The 24949-nt window shown below is 48.2% G+C and overlaps 1 protein-coding gene across 1 annotated transcript in view; it reads right to left on the bottom strand.

The window, feature by feature from the left end:
- Positions 1–16785, bottom strand: part of LOC126543940 (uncharacterized) — an 81956-nt gene extending 65171 nt beyond the window's left edge. The window contains exon 1 of the mRNA XM_055077861.2: positions 15695–16785. Within this exon, the coding sequence (XP_054933836.2) occupies positions 15695–15962 (268 nt within the window). The 5' untranslated portion in view covers positions 15963–16785. The remainder of the gene's footprint in view (positions 1–15694) is intronic.
- Positions 16786–24949: the final 8164 nt, after the last annotated feature.

A 24949-nucleotide genomic window follows, 5' to 3' on the forward strand; every position in this document is an offset into this window, starting at 1 on the left:
ATGGCTAGAAACAACAGCGGCATAAAGGCACGTAACAAAAAAAGTTGTCATAACATGCCGAACTAGCGCATACATTAACTATTAAGGTGTTGAATTTCTTTTGTTGACAGAGTGAAAAAAATGTAGTCATGGCTTGCGCTTCACGACCTATCTCATCAACAACATAATCAGTTGCAGCACCTTGACCAGAAATTTTCGTTACCCCGTATCATACGTGCTGGTAGTGTACCACACAAGATCGCATAACTCACTAATACACGGCACCTTGGGCTACTCACCTCAATTTATTAAATATCGCACTGTCCTGTCTGTTCCACATGCACCTCTTACGAAATCTTGCTTTCATATGGTTAAGTTCTGGGAAACAGCTAAAACGACTGAATGCCGCTGGATATATACACGATAAGTTCTGCTTGTGAAAAAACTCGTCGAATGGGTCAAGCGAGATAGAAGCCCACTGTAGTGCAGAAGAAAGAGAAAAAATGGCCAGGCTTAGCTTGGTTAAGCCAAGAATGCGTTGCATATTGTGTTGGGGCCCAGCTTTTCCTCCGGCTGTCGTGACGTCACGTCACGTGGTTGCGCTAAAGGTCAATGGTAGCTGCACCGGCCGCGCCCAAGGGCTGAACTGAGTGATTGCAATATGCAACGCATAAAACTCTAGTGTAGGGGTATGAGCCACTATGGTGGCTCATACCCCCAATGGTGGCTGCCCGGCCGCGCCCAAGGGCTGAACTGAGTGATTGCAATATGCAACGCATAAAAGCAGGTTCTCGGCGATTAAATATGTGCACCGAATGTCGGACAGCCCTGAAGCATGTCGCCAATAAATTTAACGTTCACATTATTTGTCCTTTAGCAGTCAACGTTAATATCGTATAAGTAAAAAGACAGCAACTAAGGGCAAGAGAACATTGATTGCAAAAATAAACACGGGATAAAGTATGCGTTTTGCAGGCCGAGTGTAGCTTAGTCAATCCCGCTATAATGCGGTGCCAATCATATGTAGGTCAGAGTGGTCACTGCATCATCTGCAAGAGTATCAGCATTCTCTCTGACCCCTAATTCTAAGCACCCATCTGTCCAATGTTGCATTGTCGCGCCTGCAGGTGCATTCCCTTATAGAGACAGCCATTCTGTCGCTACATAGCAACCAATCAACAAAATTAACAGATCAGGTGAGATATGTAGTAGGCAGGCATTAATATCCCATTAACAAAATAAATGCAATACCTTAGTAGTTCTTGCGTGCTTCAGTTCGGCATGCTATGCCATCTTTATTGTGACATGCCGTTGTTCTTTGCCACGTGTTTGATTTTTGTACTTAGTTTTGACAGCATTCCTTTTGTCCATTTCCATTGTACGTATAAGCATTTCTTTTTCAAATAGCAAATATGTATTGATGACAGCGCATGTCCTGTCTGTTCCTTTCTATTTTGCCCTTGTGCTACGAAAATTGGCTATGAATCCACTCCAACTCGCCCACCTATCTGTCCTTTCGCAATGTGCTGGTGTTCTTGAGCCATGTTGGCGCTGCAGTCCGTCAATGCAACCTCTCCAAACTCAAGTCTGAAATTGCATTGCAGTCAGGCATAGAGAAATAAGAGAGGATAGCAAGTAGGGCACATGCAGGGTGAGGTAGTTCGTCAATAACGAGAGAAAATAGCTTGGATTTTGCTTGTTTTCTTTCATTCATTCATTCATTCATTCATTCATTCTTTATTTCTTTTTTGGCGGGAGGTGTTACCAATGTAGTAGACCCTAAAGCAACGTAAGAAAAGAGATCCTGGGTCTGTATTCACAAAAAAAGCTCTTATGCTAGAAATGTTCGTATGGAACATTTCAGCCAATCCTGATGCTAAACATACTAATGAAGGCGGCCAGCCAATGGCAGATAACATTTACAAACGAAAAGCTTTGTCAATATGGCCCCGGGCGTTCACACTAATTCGCAATTTGCAATTTACGACCGCATGTGTGGGAACAATATTTGGAGATTTCTATAGAGTATAGATCCGAAGAAGCTACTTCACCTGGTGACCAACGTAACCAATATTGTGAAGCAGGTCTTTACATTTCCGGAAGAACCGCACACTCGCGGCTTTGTAGGCTCAATTTCGTGCGCTAAGCTTGGCATAACAAACTGCCATATACCGTTGGCATTTGCAAGCTTTCGCGCACGGCGCATATGAAACTATCGCTGCTTATTACGTTTTACAAGCACTGGGCAGCGACGACGACTCGTGTCAGCCAGTCAGTAACGACAGTCGGTTGCGCGTTAAAAAGAGGGGAGGGAGGTTCGCTCATTTGTGCGCTACTAATGCTTCCGTGGTGATTGTATTCAGTCGGCATCGCGCGGAGCCGGGCTATCAGAGACGGACAATCGAGGGGCCATTCTTCTGGCTATTTTTTTTCTGATTGGCTGTGGCGACCCCATACCTTTAGCTGCGCTGCACCGAGTCTGTGAGGCTCCAACTATAGTGGCTTGCCTTTGTGAACTCAACGGACACGTTGAGTTCATTTGTTTACGTCCCTCACTGCAACGGCAACACTGTGGGGAACAGGTTAGGTAATTTACAGAAAGAAACTTTGCCCGGTTATGGTCGAACTCAAACCACGTGTTCATAACAACGCGCATATATAATATACGCCGCTTAACAGAAAAAGTCTTCACAACAACATTGCGCGGAACGTTAAACGTAGTCTGATCTTCACAGCAACGGTACGCAGCAAAACAATTTCATTGCATTTTGCTTCAGCTCTTTTTTTCTGTCGTCCCCACGAACGCTGCCTCCTCCTCACGACTACGTGGCATTTTCATTCGCGCGCGTCGTCGTCGCTGCCCCAGCACGCTGGAAGCGAAAGGAGAGCGCGCGCACCAAGGTTGGCGAACTCCGAAGAATGGCGTTCCTCAGCAAAAGCGCCGCCGCTGACAGGGGAGACTGTCGCGGGCGATCCCCGGCGGCAAGGATTCGACGACGCTGTCGCGTTGAGAGCGGGATATTTTCGAGTATGATCCGCGACTGTCGCGAAAGAGCGTCAGCTGCACGGCTGCGCCGCGAGGGCTGTTGTGTCGCCCAGCCGTGAAGCGCTGCGCAGCGACAAGTGCGACAACACTCGCTTGCGAAATCGCACGCCACAGCGCTCGGAGACGGCGCGCGTCACGGCGGGCCGCTGACCTTGCAGGCGGCCGCTGAAGAACCCAAGGCTCTGCCCTCGGCTGCTCGAAGAGGACTTGAGCTTAGCCGCCAAAGGTTATATGGCGGAAGTTAGCGAGATTCGCCTTCCAGAGCTTTTGAGAGGGTATGCGAATAAGCACACCGCCAACCGGATGCCAAGCTAGTCGAGTCGCACATTGAAATGTTAGCATGAACGACGACCACCAGAAAGCACGCAATATCGTAGATCAGCTGATCTGCAGGATTCCAGAAACGAGATACAATGGTCATGAGTGACGTAACTGCTCGAACTGCACAACTTCCGATGGTTATGATAATTATTTCAGAAAACATGAGCAAGTTCCTCTCATTCGCTTTCCTAGTGGGTGGGAGGCGGGATAGTGTTTTATATATGCGAAGCTGGTCGGGCTGGGCCCTTCCGCACCCCCCCCCCCCCTACACACACTAAGAAAAGAAAAAAAAACTGCTTGTTTGCTGCGGTATAAAGTAAGATATGCAGCCCACTTCACATAAGTCAGTATCATTATTTTGTCGAGGACTTCGGTATACAGCCGCCACACATCACTAGTTTCTACCAATTAGCGGTCGCTTGTACACTGCTGAAACGAGCCCAACATAAATGCCTGCACGCCTAACTTTGACGCCGATAGTTCTCTTTCTTGTGCTTAAGTACTCTCCTACAAATAGAAGAGTAAACTTACTGGGGATAAATTTTCACTTATGGTCAATTTTTAAGGACCTTATTTTCAAGCGGTGACGTTGAACTTCGTGCTTCGCCCCCCCCCCCCCCCCCAAAAAAAAAAAAAACTTTACTAAACCACGCGTAGTTACATTTCCTGTCGGCTCGTTAACACGCTAACGCAGCGGCCGAAATCATTACTTAACCGGGTCATGACAAAACTAATCTCTGCATGGAATCACAAACCAAAGGCCACGGGCCGCCGAGAACAGTGCGCCGCCGTGAACAGAATGCCAGGAAGCGTCGCCCGGCCCTCTTTCCATCGGCACGATGTAACGGGGAGAAATCGCGGAAAATAAGAACCGAAAAAGAGGGACAGACGATCGCCCTGATGAAACGAAAGAACAATCGGCGGGCACTGATTCCAGCCGGCCGCATACGGCGTACCTCAAAGGCGAAGCTACCATAACACACGCGTTATTTATGGTGCGCGCCCGATCACAACTTATAGCGGCTGGGGGAGCCGTCTGCACCACTCCTCCTCGTTCACACCCCGCGAGTCCCAAAATGTTTTAATAATCATCCGCCGAGGAAGAGGCGACGCAGAGGGACCTTCCTCGCCCGCCCGCGCTCCGACGGTCCCTGATCATCGCCGCACGCGGGGTCGGCGAGACGCGCAGCCGCGGCCGTCGTCGACGAGAAGACAAAGATGGGGCGGCCCTCAAGTGGCGGAGGATATTGGGCCGATGCCCGCACCCCCCTCCTCGTCCCCGTGACGGCACCGTCGACAATTGGGAATTAACCGCGCCCTCCCGTCCAGGCAGCTTCTCCTCTCCCGGGCTCCATCAATTCCAGTTAGGGACCCTGCCGCGCTCCGAGGTCCAGATTGAGCTTTGCAGCGTCTTCCCGATAAATTGGCGCCGCTGCCGACGCCGAAGCGCCTGGCCGCGGCGTGCGCTTCGAACAACGATGCGCTCGGCTCTGTGCGGCGAAGCGTGGCATCGGGGGCAGTCGACACCAGCCTCGGCTCGCTAAAATGCACACCCGGGCCACACTAGAGTGCCCTCGCGGAAATCGCACTGACGTCATCTGTATGGCTCCTGACACTCGGCGAGTGCCCGAATACTAAAAGTCGAGAATGATACGCAGTCTGCTCGGCTCTACCTTCCAGAGCAACCACATGCACAGTAGTCACATAAGTGAGAACAATTCACGTATGTCAGGGAGACTAGTAATCCATAAACCATAAATCCATAAGCCAGAGTTTGACGAGCTACCAAATTTTATCACAAAGGCAACTGAATTTCATTGTTGTAACTAAATAACCGGCTATCGTGAGTGACAGTACAGCTGACTACACAGCATCAGGATGGCTTACTGGCAACAGCTACTACAGGAAACAACCAGTGTATAACGGCAAGAGGCAGCGAGAGAACAAGGACGAGACCAAAAGGCAGTTGCGCCTACAACCGCATTATGTAACAGATAGCAACTTATGATCGAACTACTGGATCCGCATTTCCGAAGAAGTTCTTAAGCTTGAACTGCTCGTAAGAACCGATGCCAGCCAATCACGATGCTGCACATATCATTAGCGAAGGCGACCATCAGCCAACGAAAAACAGCCGACATGAAGTAAACGCCTCGTGAATTCGAACCATCGGCACGTATTCACATATAATTGTTCCGTAAGGGACAATTCTAGCCAGTCCTTGCTGAACATCCAAAAGCGGCCAGTCAATGGCCAAGAGCGCTTACGAAAGAAAAACTTGGTGAATTCAACCCTCGGAGCCTCTTGAGCCGAATTCGTAAAAATTATCATTCGTAAGTTTTCTTTTTCATTGGCCAGCTGCCTTTGGGTGTCCGGCATCAGGATTGTCTAGAATTATCTCTTACGAACAATGCTAGCATAAGAGCTTTTTGTGAATACAGGCTCCGACATGTAACTTGTCACTGAAATTTAAAAATTCCCAAACTTCGTTTATTTCTGTTGCTTATATAATTATTAGGAATGACTGAATGTCCTAGGTTTATCTAGATAGTGGCGAACGCAACACAGCTTGGTTCATCCTCTACGCGAACACGATGATCTTTAACATAGTTGCGTGGTACACGCAGTGTATGTATCGTAGCATTGTCACATCGCTGTCGTCCTGTCACCACCGTATTGTACCTCTGTGATAATTTTTTTCATGCGGCTATTTTTAGGAATGCTTTAGGAATGCACACGCTTGAACAACGATTGCGTTTCATATATGATTCTGCTATCTCTCGGGAATGCGCAACGTGCGTGGAAAGAGCTCGCTGCTCATAACGGTTCGTTGCCCAGCCGTGATATCAGAGGGCGTCCTTGCAAGGACGAGTGACAACACAGTTAAGCAGCGGACGGACAATCATTTTCTGGATACGAGCTGACACACACAATGGATTTGATTTTATCGGCTGTATAAGCAGCGTCGGCAGCATATGAGTCACATTGTCGCTTGTCAGGAAAAAAAAAAAAAAGCAGCAAGGGCTATGTGCAGGTGGCATACTTCAAAGCTAAGCAAATTGGTGAATGCCTAAGCAAACATTGTGTAGCCGCATTGAAAAACTGGCTCGTTTCTCTCTCTCTCTCTCTCTCTCTCTCTCTCTCTCTCTCTCTCCATAGTAGTGGAAAACAACTTTACCTAATGACAGCGTAGGTGCACTGCAGCGGACTTATGTTAAGCGGGCATTTAAATCAGTCGGAATTGGTACGTTGGTCTGACGACGCTATCTCTGCATTTCCTCGGCGGGAAAAACATTGCGTATTAGTGATGACCTGCAGGGTTTCTTTTTTTCTTATTGTCAAACGAAACAGAACTATCAAATATATTAAACGGAGCTAGACATTTTCAACATTATCTGACGTCACGGGAAGTTGATGCAGTTCTTTCATGTGACCTGTGTTCCATTCTCTACGTTATTGTGGACGCACCAAGAACCCGCTCGCTTTACGACCTGGCTTATTTGAAACTCCAGTTCTAATCGCAATCCAGCCCAGCTGAACTATGTTTCTTCCCTGACTGCTACCTTTTATCACAGGAGTACGCATGTACATAATAGAAGTTAAACGCAACTTGCGACGAATAGTACGATTTTGTTTGATTTCTTAAAATATTGGCCTAGCATACAATACCACATTTCCGGACTTTTTCTTAAATAAAAAAAAATATATACTGCGCTCGCTGCACGTCTGCTAATGGAAACTAACGAAACCCAATTTCCGCACGGGGACTCCGAAGTGATGCTTTCGACTGCTTGCTCACACATAGGCTCGGTGATGATCGCTTCCATTAGCGTTCGTTCCGATGAAAGCATCTACCGAAAGCGACCGCTGAAATGTTAAGATGTTTACACTGTCATTCGAGGAAGCTTTCACAAGGGCGAGTTTCCAACGCATGTGGCATAAGCCGGACATGGAGATCGATGCGATCAACTGGCGTTGAAGTTTAGTACGTTTGAGTCTGGAGAGGAAAGAGAGCAGTTCCAGGCAGTCAGCCATGTGGGCAGCCTGCAAAAGTGAATCGAATGTGAGGAGGGGTCACTCGCGTCCTCCCTTGGACGATAGAGGAGCTGCGCAGTAGAAGCGAAGCCGCTGGGACGACCATCGATCGTCGTTCCCCAACACTCAGTCACTTCCGAACACCGTTTCGAAACGTCGTGTGTGGCGCTGGATTGACACATTTATCTGCTTTTGGCGCGACGACAATTTCGCGAACCATGTCGGCGGTCGAAAACTGGCCCCCGCCCTGGCCGAGAAGTGCGCGACAGAAAGCCGTGTGCAAAAGTGTGTTTGGAGGGGCGGGGGGGATAAAATATATAGAAGCTTTTTACCTCTTCCTTTGAGCTCAGCACAAGAATCGTTTGCGGTGGAAATGACGGGCCTCCCGCGAAATTCCGCAGTTTCCTCGAGAGAGACGGCGTCGGGGCGAAGCCGAAAAACATAGGAGAAAGGAAGCGCGCGCCATTTCCCTTGACTTTGGATACCGCACCCCTTATCGGCTTTGGAACGCGAGAAAATGCCACGGGGTCATAGGCGGAAAACACGAATGTGTTCGTGCCACCCGGCCTCCTCCCCCTATTCGTCATTAGCGTGGTTGACGTCACAGTATTTCTTTGCTATTGTTACTCCTCCAATAACCGTCTGACCACCCTCCCGTACGCGCTAAAATGGAAAGAAAAACACGCTAACCGGAGCGTCGAACAAGAGGTGGTCTTAGTAAAGGTATGTAATAAACCAGGTTGGTTGGTCCTGGTTTAAAATACCTGTACATTGTTTCAGCATAACCAGACATAGACACGGAACCTGTACGATGGTGTTGCGGTCATGCTCCATAATTGCTGTGGTCGTTACACTTACGTGACCCGATCAGATAACCGTCGTTTCAAGGAACAAAGTACTTTGGCATTATCAGACAATGCATTTTTTTCGCTTATCGATGGCGGCTAAGTGAGCTCCGCTGTCGGAGGAGAAACTATGCAGGAATGGCCTGCGCAACGTTGCAGAGAACGGTAATTCGTACAGCCCTTACATATATGGGCAAAGCGTCGTGCACGGTATACTTATATTAGTACATTTAATGCCGTTCATTATTTTACTTGGATGTAATCAACTATTGATATGCAATACTTCACCGCTATTTCTTATTTTCTTGCTTCTTTTTGTGCCAAAGCCCTGAAAAGGTATGCACCGCAAGAAATGGCGCGACAAATTGTGCTTCTTTCCGGTGAGGCCCTGCAGCTTCGAAATGGGAAACGTACTGCATTTGTCGAACGCGAACATCTGTGTGTTAATACTAGATTTGAAGCTGTATGCAACAATTTTTTTTTTTTCTGCTCCCAATTGCACATTGGTATCACATTGAAGTCGAGTGCGAAATAGGAGAGCAATGTCCTTTAGCAATGAATGAAGCTTCATAGACTCAACGGGCTCCATTCTCACAAAAACAACTCGGCCGCAGGTAGAGCACTTGCCGCTTTTCCTGGCAACGCCAAGGCAGTCGAAATAGTTAACCCTCTATGTAAATATGCCTCTATATGCAGTAGCAATTAAAGCTGGCGGCCTCGCACAGTGAAGAGTTTCGAATTGTAACCATAGGTTGTCACTAAATTTATGCAGATCTGGGCCCGTATTGACAGAAATTCTCTTGCGCATAAGTGCCACCCACGATTGGCCGTCGCCGCCGCAATAGCCGTGTTATCATGTCGACTGCTATCATGTGCGGCGATGCCCCGAACACTTGGGCGCGAGGATGTGCCCTCACGCCAGAGAAGTATTGTGCCTGGTTTGGCCTTCATGCCCGAAGACGCAGTGAAAGAAAGAAGGAAAGAACGAGCGTTCCTGGCATAAACGACGTGTACAATATAGCAACGTTCAGTTTGTAAAGTGTGTGCTTTTGCTTATCAGAGGTCGAGGTGGAGGCACACGTACAGAACGCACTGACGGTATTACCGCAAGCAATAGGACAATGAACTGCAGCAATGATCGTGCGAATAATATAAGTATCGCAGCCGTCGAACATGCGATTTGTATGTCGTTATATATTTCCCCGTCCTGTGACCCTTATGCGTTAGTGCAGGTTCTCAGAGATGCATAATCTTATCGAAAGCTCGAAAATTATTGCCATTGTTTCACAGAGGAAGCATACGTCTTTTACGACTGTGAGCTCAGCTATTCGGTGTTGCTCGTGATTGCCGCAACACACAAAGGGAAAGCACGACACAGCCCTCGCGCCCTTTTCAAAACACTTGCGCTATGTGCGATGATCACGAGGTGACCATGTGATAACTGCGGGTACATCTTGGGAGTGACTAATACTTTCTGCAATAATGTGCAGCTATCGGGCCAATTCGTCCTTATCAGCATTCACCAATACAAAGGTGAGAAGGGCATGCGTTTCGTTGATGCATAAATTGTGCGAATGGGCACTTCGCTGCGCAAACAAATTGATGGGCGTAATAATAATAATAATAATAATAATAATAATAATAATAATAATAATAATAATAATAATAATGATGATGATGATGATGATGATGATGATGGTGATGATGATGATAATGGTGATTGTGGTGGTGGTGGTTGGTTGGTTGGTTGGTTGGTTGTTAGATAGATAGATAGATAGATAGATAGATAGATAGATAGATAGATAGATAGATAGATAGATAGATAGATAGATAGATAGATAGATAGATAGATAGATAGATAGCAAAACTATGTTAGACAAACACTCTGGAAAAACTGGCTTCTGGAAGCACAACCAGGCCGAGTATTTTTATGTAAGGATTGTCTTCCTTTTCCATTCTTTTTCGTCTTCGTTTGCCCTCAGAAGTGGCGCCTCCGCCTACACCTGAGATCAGCCACTCAGCGGGACAGACGACGAGAGGACGAAGACGCCAGTCCTGACTGTGCGTATTTCAGAAAGTTTATTACTATGGAATGAAAACAAGAAACACTCCCTTTTCCCCCGTCTTTCATTACGTATGATCCCGGGTAGACCACCATCACAAAGTCGCTGTGCCGAACTGACATGCTAACTTCACAAGTGTACAAGTTCAGGCTAGTTAGTGTAGCACAGTCAAGGAGAAAATAGCGCAATTTAGCGAAAGACGGCAACGGCAAATATTGGAGGCGGCCGAATTACTAAGGCTGGGTTGTGACAGGCGTGTATGCAAGTGCACCTTCCACAGTTTTATCTTTGAATCAGCCGTCTGCCACGTTACTGCAAGGAAAAACAAGGCATGCATAAGAAATAGATCAATTTCGTAATTCATCCAAGTGAGCGAGAGAGGTTTGACAAAGCGACGGTTTCCCGGCGTATGTCCAGTTGCGGGTTAGCGCTCGTGCCGTACGTTCCGTGTTGCTCTCCGACCTGTCTATTGCGCTATTTTATTCTTGTCATGCTAACAGTTTCTACGAAACTTTTGTTCCAAAGACCAGCGAAGGCTGGAACCGCCTGCCTGCCTGCGTCGCCTCCATATAGGTAACTGCATCCTTCTGCGATTAAATAACTCGTGTAACAAACTGTGCTTGCTCATATACTTTTTTTTTCTTCACCCTCCCATTATTCTCTGCAACGCATAATAAAATAAAATCGTACGACAGCAACAGGTATACAGTATAAGCGGACGCTACACCAGCATGAACTTTGAGCCCGCTTATAAACACAGCGTAGTCGATCGACTGTCGATTAACCTAGTGCACGCTAGATACGAATTCACCAAACTCCAATAGTCAATTTTATGTGACATGTGAGATTAGCTCCAGAGGCAACTGCTTGAAGCCGATTAAGTCAGTAGGAGCTGATATGTGCGCATTGTTACGAGGTGGCTTCGCTATCCAGTGAGGTTTTCGCTGTACACACGCGCTGCCAGCTCCGCGGACACTGCGACTTTAATTGGGTCGCAAGACCCGCCCCGAAGCGCGCATCGAGAGAGATGAGCAGTGATAAATTGGGGCACTGGTTAAAATGAAGATGAATCGCTGCGGCACGCACCCCCTGTCAGCCGTTTCAAGGCGCGTTTGTGGAAGACGGAAATGGCTCGGACGCTGCAGCAGCCGACCGCTTGGTGCGCAAAGCACCGCGGCGACCGCAAACCGTGCACAGTTTTTGTTCTGAATGTGGGGGATGACGGGAGATGTTGAGACAACGCGAGCACCGACTAACAACTCTGACTGGTCGACGCAATGACGATTTGCACATTCTTCGCCTATGTATATAGCAGATATATGCGTGCCTTCTCAAGTAAAGGTTGTTTTTAATGTGAAATATTTTTTTTTTTTTTTTGACGAGTTCAACCCTGTTTTCTGCGATGGGTGTTTGGTCACTTTCGCAAAAACACGACAACGCTCGACACGTGCAGCTGAAATCAACTTCCCTGATACATACGCGCTGACATCTTAGTTTTTAATAAAGGACCCATACACACGAATCGATTCTGTCGGTCAGCTGAAATGACAGAATCGGTCTATATATATATATATATATATATATGCGTATGTATAGACAGACTGACGTACCCATTGGATACACCCGTCGCGAATGCATTAACCGTCAGCTTAATTTTTAGTCGGCGTTCATGCTGTTCCCAAGTATTATAGTGGGTATGTAACAACGAGCTGTTTTTTAACCCGTCCGCATCAAGTTTTCTCTGCTACAAAAACGCAGGGACCTTTAGTGTCTTCTTGTCGCGGAACTATGCTATAGTAGTGAGGTAGCTGAGGTAACTTAACTGCGACCCTCCCTACTCAAATTCACGAGAAAGGCACCAATTCCGCCGGTAGGCAAACGCTGAACATATTCGAATAAACATTCATCGAATGGAGAAAACTGCAAATTTAGTGACTCTCGTAATTTTCATTTAAGCATGATTCTTGCGCTAGCGTAAGGACACAAGAGCAGCTACAAAAACAAACAAGTTTGTACCTGCGAAGAACAATCACTGCAGTTAAACCGTTGTTAGACATTGCGCTTCACTGGTACGATGTTGTTTCTTCGTATCCTTGTGACCTTATACGCTAGCTCAAGAAACTTAGAACTTCACCAACTACGTTTTAAAATAATTTACACCACCAAATGTGAATAAGGGTGTAAATCGATCTATAACTCACACCCTTACTCCCTTTTTGGGTGTAAGTAGTGACAATAAAGGCATGTGTACATGACCTTTATTTTGGATATTTGACGAGTTTCCCATAAATTACAATCGAATGCCGGTGTGGCCTACAATCGCCTGTAACGTAGAAATTTGCATGCTTTAAATGGGGCTCTCTTATGTGCTGTTCAATTGAGAACTCGGCGCTTTAATTTTTCTTAAATTTTGTGATTTTCGCCAATTTCTATATTATACGTAAACACCTAAATCAAATTATAAGCTTATCCTTCGGGCTTTTCTTTGTTGTTGTTGTTGTTGTTGCTGCTGTTAAACCAGTTCAACGGTTGCCTAGTTAGAACATTTCCGCGTTTCATTTCTGACTGGGGGTGTCGAAACTAGAAGTCCGTTATCTCCAAAACAGAAACGAATGCTTTAAAAGAAAAAGAAAAAACTGCAGAAAGAAGGCAATATCGAACGCGAGCCTCTTGGCGTTCGTACTGCATTACATACATATAGCAGTAACCACTATAATAGCAAGCAACGCTGATAACGCTGCGGAGGCTACTGCAGCTTTTCACGCTAACAGCATCCGCGACGAAAAAAAAAAAGAAAGAAAAAGAAAGAAAGAAAGAAAGAAAGAAAAATCCTGCATGCCTCATGGCAGCAGCAAATAAGGATGTGCTACGTAATTTGGAGTAAAGTTGACTTCATACGTTGTAGTCACTATACAGGGTGTTTTCTTTTCTCAGCTGCACCAAGTTTTACATATTGCCTACGGCAGATAGCTCAATTCTAACCCTTGATCCAGATTACTCGATGAGGCGGCAATTACTTCTAGGAGAAATAAAAATGATATATGGAATAATTAACGCAATTACGCTAATCAACTTCTTAATTAAGTATTTTAAGCCGCATATTTCAATCTAAGAACTATATCCGCCTAGTTCGCACGGCGTATCTACTTGGAACAAATTTTATGGCCAGCACATGTTCCGAGATTTTAATTTTCAGTGTCCGACGAAATGCATTGGCGTTCCAGTTACTTTATTAGGAACCGCTGTTTTATGCATTGAAGCACAAAAGTAACTGGAACACCAATGCATTTGGACGGACACTTCGAAAATTAACATCTCGGAACTGGTGCTGTCCATAAAATTCGTTCCAAGTGGATACGCAGTGCGAACTAAGCGGATATAATTCTTAGATGAAATATGTGGCATAAAATAATTAATTAAAAAAGTTAATTAGCGTAATCACATTAATTATTACATTGAACATTCTGATTTATCGCAGAAGTAATGGCCGCCTCATGGAGTAATTTAGATCAAGGATTCGAATTGTGCTACCTGCCATAGGCAACATGTAAAAATTCGTGCAGATAAAAAAAACACCCTGTAGATGAATCAAGTGCTACGTAGAACACACCGCATGCAGTTATGGACACATTAACCACGAAAAGGCAAGCTGAGTGACACGTTCGTACGACCGCACTCATTGCACAACGACTGACGTACACCGCCTACATTCGCAACCAAAACGTAGTGCATCGCACACTACAAGTTAAAGCGTGCAAACATTATTTGAGGTAATATCAACGCCACATGTTGCAGTTCCAGCACAAAAAGGTTAGTCGGTAAAATACGTCGCAGATAAAAAGCCAGTTCATTACGTAACGCGGGCAGCAGTACAACTCTACGAAGGCACTACTTACGTAGCTGTCGCAGCGCTGCCTGCTATGGGTGTGTTCCAGTTCGTTCCCGCAGGCTAAGTATCATCTAACTCGACGTCTAAGAAGACAGCTCGTCTGCACCAGTCTGCGTACTGGAACATGAACACGGCTAGACATCGCGTGCCACCTGGCACCCAAGTTCTCACACAAACGTAAACTGTGAACTTAATCTGCGTAACGTAAACTTATCTGCGTGACTGCAGACGACATGACACCGTCCTCGCAGTTTGACGGCTCGCGCACATCGCTTTCCTAAAGCGTTTTCCCTCAAGCCTAAACAGCACACGATCTTATGGTCTCACACACCAGCCCCGAGCTTTTTCTTTTTTTCTTTCTTTTTTTAAGTGCGCTTGATTGACTCCACTCCGTTTAGCTGGACCCCATAGCAGCACTCGTCCGTTCGCTAGACAGCCACCGTACCTGCATCGTTGCAGGTATACGGTGGCTATTGCAGGCTTCGATGCTGTCTCCTCGAAGCCGACTTCTATGCCGTCTACGTCAGGAATGGAACAAGATTGCGGCTTTCCGGCGAAGACGGCAAAGTAGCTGTCTACGTCAAGGCTTGGTACACACCCGGTAAGTATATAACACTGCTGGCAAGCATCTACCTGCAGCGCCTTGGTCTATTTAAGGCGCGAATACGCGATAACTAAGGACAGACGCGGCAGCAAAGCAGGTACAGACGCCACCGAGCTAGCTCGGATAAAGCGCTGCGGAGGCAGTACGACGAAGCGTCTGCGGCGCCGATACGTGCCGGCGCGTCTCGCCACTCTTGCCACGAAAACATCTCGGGCCCGGAGGGTGCATCGCGAACACATACTGCTATTCAGGCGCCGTGGAAAGGGAGACAATGGGCAACGCGAAAAAAGGCTTCGAAAGAAAAGAGAGCGTGGGTTGGAGGTACGCTGCGTTCACGGGCTAAAGCACTCTAACCGATACAGTCGAGATAAAGATTCGCAAGTCGTCCGAGCACGCGGTGAAAAGCTTCATGAAAAAAATCCTGCACTAATATTGATTAGAACGACGATAAGAGCGCAAGTACAGGCGCCGCGCGGGCCACGGGGCTCGCGCACGATCGCGCACTGAACAACGCTCCTTAATAGATTCTGATCTTGGATTTTGGAGAAATCTCTCTTCGTTGCGTTCGCGTCGGCGGAAAGCGGCAACAAAGGAAGCCCAGTGGACTAACGAAAAAAAAAAAAAAAAAATACGCGGAAAATATAAGACGCCAGCTGCGCTGCACAAGGGTAACGTGCGCAAATGCACGACGAGCACCGCAGGCATGCGGCCAGACGATACGCTGAGGCTGGCAAAATTTCAAGACGCCGCGCTCGACAAGCCCAGCGCCCGCCGTGTTAGGGTTAAGTCCGGTATCGCTATTCCCGCCAGTGACGCGGCCCACGGACCCGCCACCGATGTCGTCGCGGTTCCCTGGGCTCGCCTGCAGAGACCTTGCCAACGGTGCAGACGACCAGAGTGAAGCCTACTCACCGCAGCTGACAGTGTCCTGGTCCTCTGAGTCCATGGTCGGTTGGTCGGCTTCCTGGCGCCAGTTGAATTCCATCCGCGCCTTCGCGAGACGCGCGCCTCTGGCCAACTGGGCCCGGGAGTCTCGTGGGGATAGCGAGCACCGGCAATTGACCTGCGCTGATAATGCTGCTAGGGCTGCGGGTCGCGCTTTGGAGAAATTTTCTTCCTCTCTGCACAACACGCGCTTCCAGCTATGGCGCCGAAGCTCACGTTCTTTTCCAAAGCACATCCCACCGTTGCCACGGACCTTTCGAAGTGGCGCCACCCGCCGCCGTCGCCCAATTCTTTGTCTCTCTCTTTATTATTGTTATTTTAATTAGACAGTCGCTCTGCGTTCGAGCGAGCGGCGTCTCCTTCCTCGAGAGGGGCGAAGGCCCTCGCACGAGCCCGGCGTCGTCTGGTGCACGGCCGGGCTAGAATGTGCGTTCCAAACCTACCACGGCCAGAGCTGCGAGCATAGAGAGTTCCGAGTGAAACAGCAGACGCGCCGTACGAGGAGCTGGAGACCTTGTCCTCTTTGAGACCCACCGCGCTGCGGTCATTGCGTTACGCCTGCTTTTTTTTTTTCTGTTAACCTGGTTTCTTCTTCCTTTCTTTTCTTATCATTAGTAATAGTCACTACATGGCTCGTTATTAGAGTGCAAAGTTCTTTATTTTTATTTTTAATGCGTCAGGATTAGGAGTGTCAAAGTGAAGAAAAAGTGTATGTGAAGTGTGGGAAGCCGGTGACCTGGAAACAGTACATTATATACCTATATATTTCAAATAGAAGCACATAGGAAAAATAACAGGACTTTACTGACCTTGCGGCCAGCCCGCGGCCGAAACGTCAGTAAAGTCCTGTTATTTTCCCTCCGTGCTTTTATTCTTTGAACTTTTTCTGTGCCGGCTCCTGTTATATTATGCTTCACTAATGTACATGTGTCGAGTAAGCTCCTGAACAACACTTTGCAGTGTGGTCAACGTGGTATAAACCATATATCCGTGACCTCAAAGAAACACGGTCGAAATGCGAAATGCGTTAGCATTTCGCATTTATTATTATTATTATTATTATTATTATTATTATTATTATTATTATTATTATTATTATTATTATTATTATTATTTCTCCAAAATTCGGCGTACTATTTTGGGTTTTTATTTCCACCTGAAGGTTCGGCCCTTTGCTGCAAATATACTGCTCTAGATGAACTTTCACACAATTTTTCTCGGTGGAACAATTTTTCGCGTCGAGTTTCAGGTTTTCTTTTTTCGGCGATTATCCGGTTCACTAATTCTCTTAACGCTAAAAAACGATGTCTGGCTGCACATGCTGCTCTTTGACGCTGTAGTTGCATAGAACAAGGTTCTCGAGAAGCAGTCTATAGCAGGGCCACAACGCCATAAGGCGACGTGACTATATATGCAGGGATTGAGAGAGTGCACTTGATATTCGAGAACAAATAAAATAATACTTTATTTATAGCATTATGCTGGTACAAAGATCCAACGGTTAGATAGAGAGACATAGGTTACCGTAGGCGCTACCATCGCTGAACTTGCCCGGCTCATCCACCGCAGTGGCCTAAGCGCAAAGACTCCAAGGACCTGGGTGAGCGCTCCCCTGATCCCTCTGCGTACCACCCCCTCCGTTCTCTTTTTGCTTCGCTTTCATCGCAGCGGCAGGCAAAGCGGCTGCATGCTTGGATCAGGTTGTGCTTGTCGATGTTGTGCGGCTCTTTGTTAGTCTTCCTCTGGGTGACGCCCAAGACAGAGTGTGGTGGGCTTCGGCCGATGCCATCATTGACTTTCCAAGTACGTCACTCAGGATGGCCTGCATTAATGGACAAACTTAACCACCCGAACATCGTCTGACCGCTGGCGCTGTTTCGTCCTCTTTGCTTCAGATAACAGGTCGCTGTCAGTGTGCGTGAGCTCACTTCCTTTTTTTTTTTTTTTTTTTGTCGCATAAAATTGTCGCGGTGGCCGGAAGACTTATGCAACAGGCACTGCATGCATTTTGATCTCCTGTGCCAGATTGGAAAATACTACCTTTGAACAAAAGCACTAGGTAAGAGACAGAGGTTCATGAAGGCAAGATTAAGCACGAATACAGATTGGGTTAAATTGGGTAACCAGTTTGAGCGGCTAACCAATTTGCGCAGACAATATTCCGAGTGCAGGTTCGCTTCGGAGAGTTTAGGTTCTATTAGACTGAACGCAGTAACTTCCAGGTAGTGCACCTTCTGCAAGGAGTTAGCTGAAATCTGCCGTGCGGCATGTCTTCTCTTGCTCCGCGGCCGAAAGATATTTACGAATACATACGCTCACAAACTATAAATATAAAGAACGTGGGATCCCGTCGTTACCCTGTGGCAGCGCAGTTGAATGCTCAATTTTCTTTTTATCAGAGTAACTTTCGAGTAGATTCATATAGGAAAGATTACAGCGCAGATCGCATCGCTGTCTCTCGTGAGCTGGCGATGAGGTGATGAGAAAACTGGGTTGCGGCTCTAAAGGTACCCGCTTCTTTCCTCCACGGCCTACTGAACGTCTATGTTCTTCTGAAAATGCAAATCCGTTCCTTTTTGGCGTCCATCGATCACTACTTGCAAAAAAAGGTGACAGCGTATGCATATATAGCAGCGTAGCGTCCACAGGCGAGTGCGCGTATACGAGCCCGCATCGAAGACGACTACTCCTGTGGTCATTGTGTAAAGTCAGGCGGCAACTTCGTTGTCTTCGACAAGAATTGGTTGTTTTGAACAGTCGACGTGACTGAACACCGCCAGCGACTGCGAGCCGCCAGACATCCGCTACGAGATGCTCTTGTGCAAACACGGTCCCGGCGTAAGCGTGACCTCACGCGCCTCTGTAATGAACGTGATAACTCTGTGTTTGTTCGTGCAGACTTTGTCTCGTTTTGTGTCGCTTCGAGATTTAATGTTTTACAGCCGCCGTGCGTAAGGGAAGCTGCTTATCTCGAAGACTTGTTGTCCACGACACACCCACAACTCAACTACAGCCACTAAGCGCCTGTCATGGTCTTTTGAATCACCCGTGGAACGGATACGCAGGCGCCTTGCAGTTCATGCTAGTGTACTAGTGTGATTCTTGGACGCTATCACCTCGAGTCCAGGTGATTGAATTGTTCATGAGGTGAACAACACACAGTAGGCGCTTGCAACTCTTCTAGCTGACGGTGGCAGTTTCGTTTGTTAAGCCAAGGCTGTATGCAGTAACTGCTATCGATTGCATACTTTTGCCTAGCTTCTCGGCCGCTGTTATTGGGAGTTAACGTACCTGTCTGTTCATATGGTGGTCACTAACAAAAATCGATCCTCTAGGTTCCCCTTATTGTTCTCGCTCGATATGAACAGATGTAATACTTAAGAGGTACCAACGCGGAGCATGGGCCTCAGTGGAACAGGCTGGCAGTTTCGAACTCAGCGAACGATTAAAAAATTGCGAAACTTATTGTAACAGCTTTCCGACAGCGCAAAGCACGAAGACGAAAGAAATACACGTACGACAGGTGGGTGCTGATATTGATCAGCGCCCGTCAGTCGTATCTGCCCCTTTTCGTTTTCGTCCTTTGCGGTGCCAGGACACTGTCAGCAAGATGAACTAACTTGACTAGATCAAGGTATTGTTGCTATCCCGAATGTTCGCTGTTTTCTTCGAAAGCTCATCTTTTTTTTTTTTCTTTCTTTTTACCGCAGGACTTTGAATCAACTTAGGACTTTATTCGAATTCACGTTCTTTAGTAGCTTGAAAAAAAATGAATTATGGGGTTTTACGAGCCAGAACCATTTTGTGATTATGAGGCACGCCGTAGTGGAAGACTCCGGAAATTTCGGCCAACTGGGGTCCTTTAACGTGCACCTAAATCTAAGTACACGGGTGTTTGCGCATTTCGCCCGCATCGAAATGCGGCCGCCGGGGTCCCGGGGATATAGTAGCTTTTAGTAGCTGTTACTTTGGCAATGGTTCATGAAAAAAAAAAGTGACGGTAAATTTACTGTTGAATGTCCTGCGCAACTGGGTCCTTTTTTTTTTTTTTGCTTCTATCTCTGAAAAATGCACACTTTTGAAGTTTGGCTGTCGCCAAATTTCAAAACATGAGGAACAGTCAGGGATACAGCACACTCGAACTTGACTGATTGATGGGGTTGCACGTCCCAAAGCAATACCTATAGGCCATGAGGAACGTCGTACCGGAGGGCTCCGGTTTAATTTTGGCCATCCCGGGGTTCCCTTTAACGTGCACCTAAATCTAAGACGACGAGCGTTTTCGCATTCCGTCCCCTTCAGAATGCGGCCACCGCTATCGAGAATCGAGCCCGCGACCTCGTGCGATCAGCAGCGGAACGTCATAGCCACTGAGCCATCGCGCAGATGTGCTTTAACTATTATCTCTTCCTCGGTGAGGAGGAGTGCTAATGCCCCATATCATGGTTTCCTTTCATCTGCTTTCTTTTTTCCTTTTCTTCTTCTTTTTTTTTGCGAGCAAAAGTGCTCGTGTAGGGAAAGGCTCATGTTTACACAACTCCTATGTAATTACATGACTCAGTACTTCTGTGCTTGAAATTTCGCGTATTGTGTGATGCGCAGCAAGACGATAATTGTCCTTCACTCCTCGTAATTATATAGCAGCGTCGCACTTGAGTGTTCGGGAGCAACGAGAGAGGCGTGGCAAGTGGAAAACAGGGCCCAAGTCCCCTCTTCATCGACTCTGTGCCACGCACCCTCTTCTGAAAGTGTGATCGATGCTATGTAACATATCGACCATATTAATTATTTTACACATAACACAAAGTTTGCAAAAACAGTAAAATAAAAAAAAAAACAGGAAAGAAATGAAAATCAGTGCGGTCCCCCTTTCCTGACAATGTGATCCGGGCCTTTGAAACAAGAGCCCAGAAACTCCAAGCCTGCGCACAAGGGAAGGCCACGTCAGCTCACGGAGGCCACCATGCGCAACCCGACAAGGCATCCGATGAGCGCGCAGCCGGAGGCCCAAGGCAAGTCAAAGCTGCATGGAAACCCAAGTTTCTCTGCAGATTTAGACCAGACGATGTGGTGCTAATCATCAAACCATTAACGGCGACAAGCTTGAAGAACTTACAACACGGTGAGCTAGGCCTAGCCCTACGACAGCGAGTCGGGGAGGCCGAAGCGGACAACTTTTACTTCACAATATCCCCGGACCAAAACCTGATCATCGTGGGCACGTCGAGCATCCACGCGGCAGACAAACTGGTCGGGGACTTTGCGATAAAAATCCAAGAAGGAGCAGACCTCCATTTGCACGGGCACGTAAAACAGAGCGAAGACAACGTGATTCACGGAGTCATCACAGTGGCCAATCTGGAAACCACCGAGTCCCTGCGAGGGAAGGTGAAAAGCTTTCACGGAGAAAGCACCATCCTGGAGATCCGAAAGTTCGGAACTTCTAACAAAGCCAGAATCACCTTCGAAGGCAAGTACAAGCCCAGAGCTGTACTGTACAACGCGCAAGTCATACCGGTAGCCAGGTACCGCCGCACCATACCAGCGTGTAACTTGTGCGGCACGGTGGGGCATAGGCCAGATACCTGCCCGACACCGAGACAAGAAAACTGCGGACTCTGCGGAACGCTAGCCCCGTTTGTGGAGGGGGTGCGGTCCCCTCACCTGTGCAACCCAAAATGTGCGGTGTGTGGCGGCGAACACGCCACGAACTCCAGAGACTGCACGGCGAAATTTCGCACGAACGCGCAGCAACAACCCAGCAATCAGGAGAAAAGGAGGAGGAAAAAGAAGAAAAAAAACAAGAAGACGAAGAAGGGAGGAAGCGGGAATCGCCCGCCCCCTCCACCTAGCAGGGAGTCGACTTCTGATCAACCCAAGCAAAAGAAGACCTGGGCCAGCATAGTCCAGAACGGGATGCGGCAGGTGAGTGGGACCGCCTCTCCTCCTCCTCCTCCCAAACCTTCCTCTCCACCCACACCCAACCCAGTAGAAACAGAGTTACGAAACCAGATAGCAGCCCTAAAAGCGCAGATCGCGGTGCTAACGAGCAAACTAGAAAGTGCGCTAACTAAACCCCAGCCACCTCAGCAAGAGGAGACGATGGAAAGCGACACAGAACCTAGTCTTGAAAATAAACTAGAAGCTATGATGAGAAGGGTCCAAGAATCCATTCCCACCATAGTCTCACAACAGATAGCGAAAGCGATGACGGTTCGCAAATACGCTAACACGAGGAGACTCCAGACTCCCCGAGCCTACAGGATGCGTAGGGTGATAAGCGAGGACGAGGAGGAAGACCACCAGGAGCAATTTCCCCTCCAGAATAACAACAATCTCCAGATACAACATGGCGAGACAAACTAAAAAGAGTCCCATAACATTAACGCAGTGGAATAGTCGAGGCTTGAAATCGAGGACTAAGAGAGCGGATCTTAGGATGCACCTGTCTACGTACGAGCATACTCCGGCAGTAGTGGCCGTACAGGAACCTGGCGGGAACGTGAGCCTCACAAACTACAAAACGTTCCAACTCGACCCCCTAACGTGCATCTTTGTGCACAAAAACTACACTGCAAATTTGGTAGATCTAGAATTACAAACCAGCTTTTCGCACGTGATGGTGACTCTTCTGCCACTGAAAAAGGAGGATTCGCCGCTACACATCCTGAACGTGTACTGCCCACCTAAAGCAAAAAACGTAACCTTCTCCACACTCCTGAGCAGAGCTATCAGGGAAGCAGGACGAGACCCGTTACTAGTAATGGGAGATTTCAACGCGCAGAGTCCCTCATGGGGCTATCATCGAGAGGACGTACGAGGACGGAAGCTAGCGGAGGCGGCGTCCGCGTTAGGTCTAACCCTACACACTGACCCGGCGTGCCCCACGCGGATAGGGAACTCGGTGCAGAGGGACACGTGTCCCGACTTAACCTTCACGAAAAACGCGAGGCGAGTGGAGTGGACGAATACGGAGGAAACTCTCGGTAGTGACCACTGCCTGATCACCATAACGATCCGTACGAAACCCCTTACCAGGCCTACGGGGCACACTATGCTGCCGGACTGGACGAAATTTAGAAAGGAATACGAGGTAAGCTCCATCCAGGAGCAGGGATATCAAGCCTGGACAAAACAGCTGCTGATCAACCTGCGTTCGACGGAAACGCAGGTAAAGCTCTCAGAGGCGGTGACGGACGTGGACACCCACCTCCTCCACCTCTGGGCAGCCAGACGCAGCATGGTCAAAAGATGGCGTAGACAGAAGCATAACCGAAAGCTAAGAGCTCGGATCGCGGCAATCACTAAAGAAGCGGCGGAGTACGCGGCGCAACTCGCGGACGCGAACTGGGTAGATAGGTGCAACGCGGCCGCTGGGCAGATGTCTAGCAAGAACACATGGCGCCTCTTCCGGGCACTCATAGATCCCAACCAGACGCGCACCGAGACGCACAAGCACCTGCAGAGAGCGGTACATGCATTTCAAGGAAATACGGCCCAGCTTGCACTGAAGCTTCGGGACCAGTACCTGACCACAACCCAAGATCCAAGGGGAGACGCTTACAGATACAATGGAGCCCAAAATGCTGAGCTGGACGAACCTTTCAAAATATACGAACTCAAGGCCGCTCTAGCGAGGATGAAACGCGGGACCGCGCCAGGAAGGGACGGGATCTCGGTAAAACTCCTAGCCAATCTGCCGGACCGCACATACGAATCCCTCCTAGAACACTTTAATTCGATTTGGGTGGGCGAAGCTCCATTTCCCACGGAGTGGAAGACGGCGCTGATAACTTTCATCCCCAAGGCGGGCAAGGCCATAGATACGGATAACCTAAGACCTATTTCTCTCACCTCGTGCGTGGGCAAACTGATGGAAGCTATGGTCAGAGACAGACTATCTGAGTACCTAGAAAACAAGCGAGTCTTCGCCGACTCGATGTACGGCTTCAGGCCAAATAAATCGGCTCAGGACATCCTGCTGCAGCTCAGCAGGGAGGTACTAAACCCGATCGAACATCCGAACGGGGATAAGATAGTGCTGGCCCTAGATCTGAAGGGAGCCTTCGATAATGTGACACACGAGGCGATCCTCACACACCTATCAGAGACGGGATGCGGCAGGAACGCTTTCGAGTATATAAAACGCTTCCTCACGGACAGACAGGCCTACGTGAAGATCCAGAACGCGGAACACGGCCCCTTTCTATTAGGCACGAGAGGGACGCCACAGGGAGCGGTGCTATCCCCCTTGCTTTTCAACTTGGCAATGAAGAACCTGCCGGTCCACTTGGAGAAAGTCCCGGGTGTGCAACACGCGCTGTACGCGGACGACATCTCCATTTGGGCCACGCAGGGCTCTCTCGGTGAAATGGAGGCCAGCCTGCAGGAGGCGGCCACCGCGGCGAACGAGTACGCGAAAAGATGTGGCCTTCATTGCTCCCCTCAAAAATCCGAATTCGTGCACATTCGCCCCAACAAAAAATGCACAAACAAGATAGAATTGAGACTTGGATCGGAACCGATACCCGAAAGAAAAGAAATTAGAGTCCTAGGTCTTTTCATCCACCAGCGTCGGCTGGCGACGACCACGCTCGACAAACTAAAGAAGGTGGGAGATCAGGTGGGCCGAATGGTCCGCAGAGTCTCGAACAAGAAAGGGGGACTGCGAAGCAAAGACGCCTTGCGGCTGGCCAATGCCTTTGTAACAAGCAGAATCCTGTACTCGACCCCCTATCTCCGCCTGAACAAACACGACCAGAACATCATCGAGGTGATAATACGCAAAATGGCGAAGAAGGCCCTCGACCTCCCGATAACCACGTCTAACCTGAGACTCCAAGGTCTGGGTATGACGAACTCCTTCGATGAACTTAGAGAAGCCCACCTCACAGGTCAATACACGCGATTATCGCAGACGCCGTCAGGACGCCGCCTTTTGGCCCGTCTGCACATAGAACACACGACTCTCACCGAGGAGAGAGTAAGACTCTCTCAGGAATGGCGTTACGCCCTGCACGTAAGACCACTCCCAATTAAGATGTCCAGGGACGACCACGAGGGTAGACGCAGGGCCAGGGCAGAGGCCTTAGCTCACCACTACGGAAGGAAACCCGGGGTATACTATGTGGACGCATCCGGCCCGCACCATGGCGGGTGGTACACGGCGGCAGTGATCCACGAGTCCAAAACGGTGAACGGGCTCACCTTCAAAGCCCGAAG

The sequence above is a fragment of the Dermacentor andersoni genome, chromosome 1 (assembly GCF_023375885.2).
Source record: "Dermacentor andersoni chromosome 1, qqDerAnde1_hic_scaffold, whole genome shotgun sequence".
NCBI lineage: Eukaryota > Metazoa > Arthropoda > Arachnida > Ixodida > Ixodidae > Dermacentor > Dermacentor andersoni.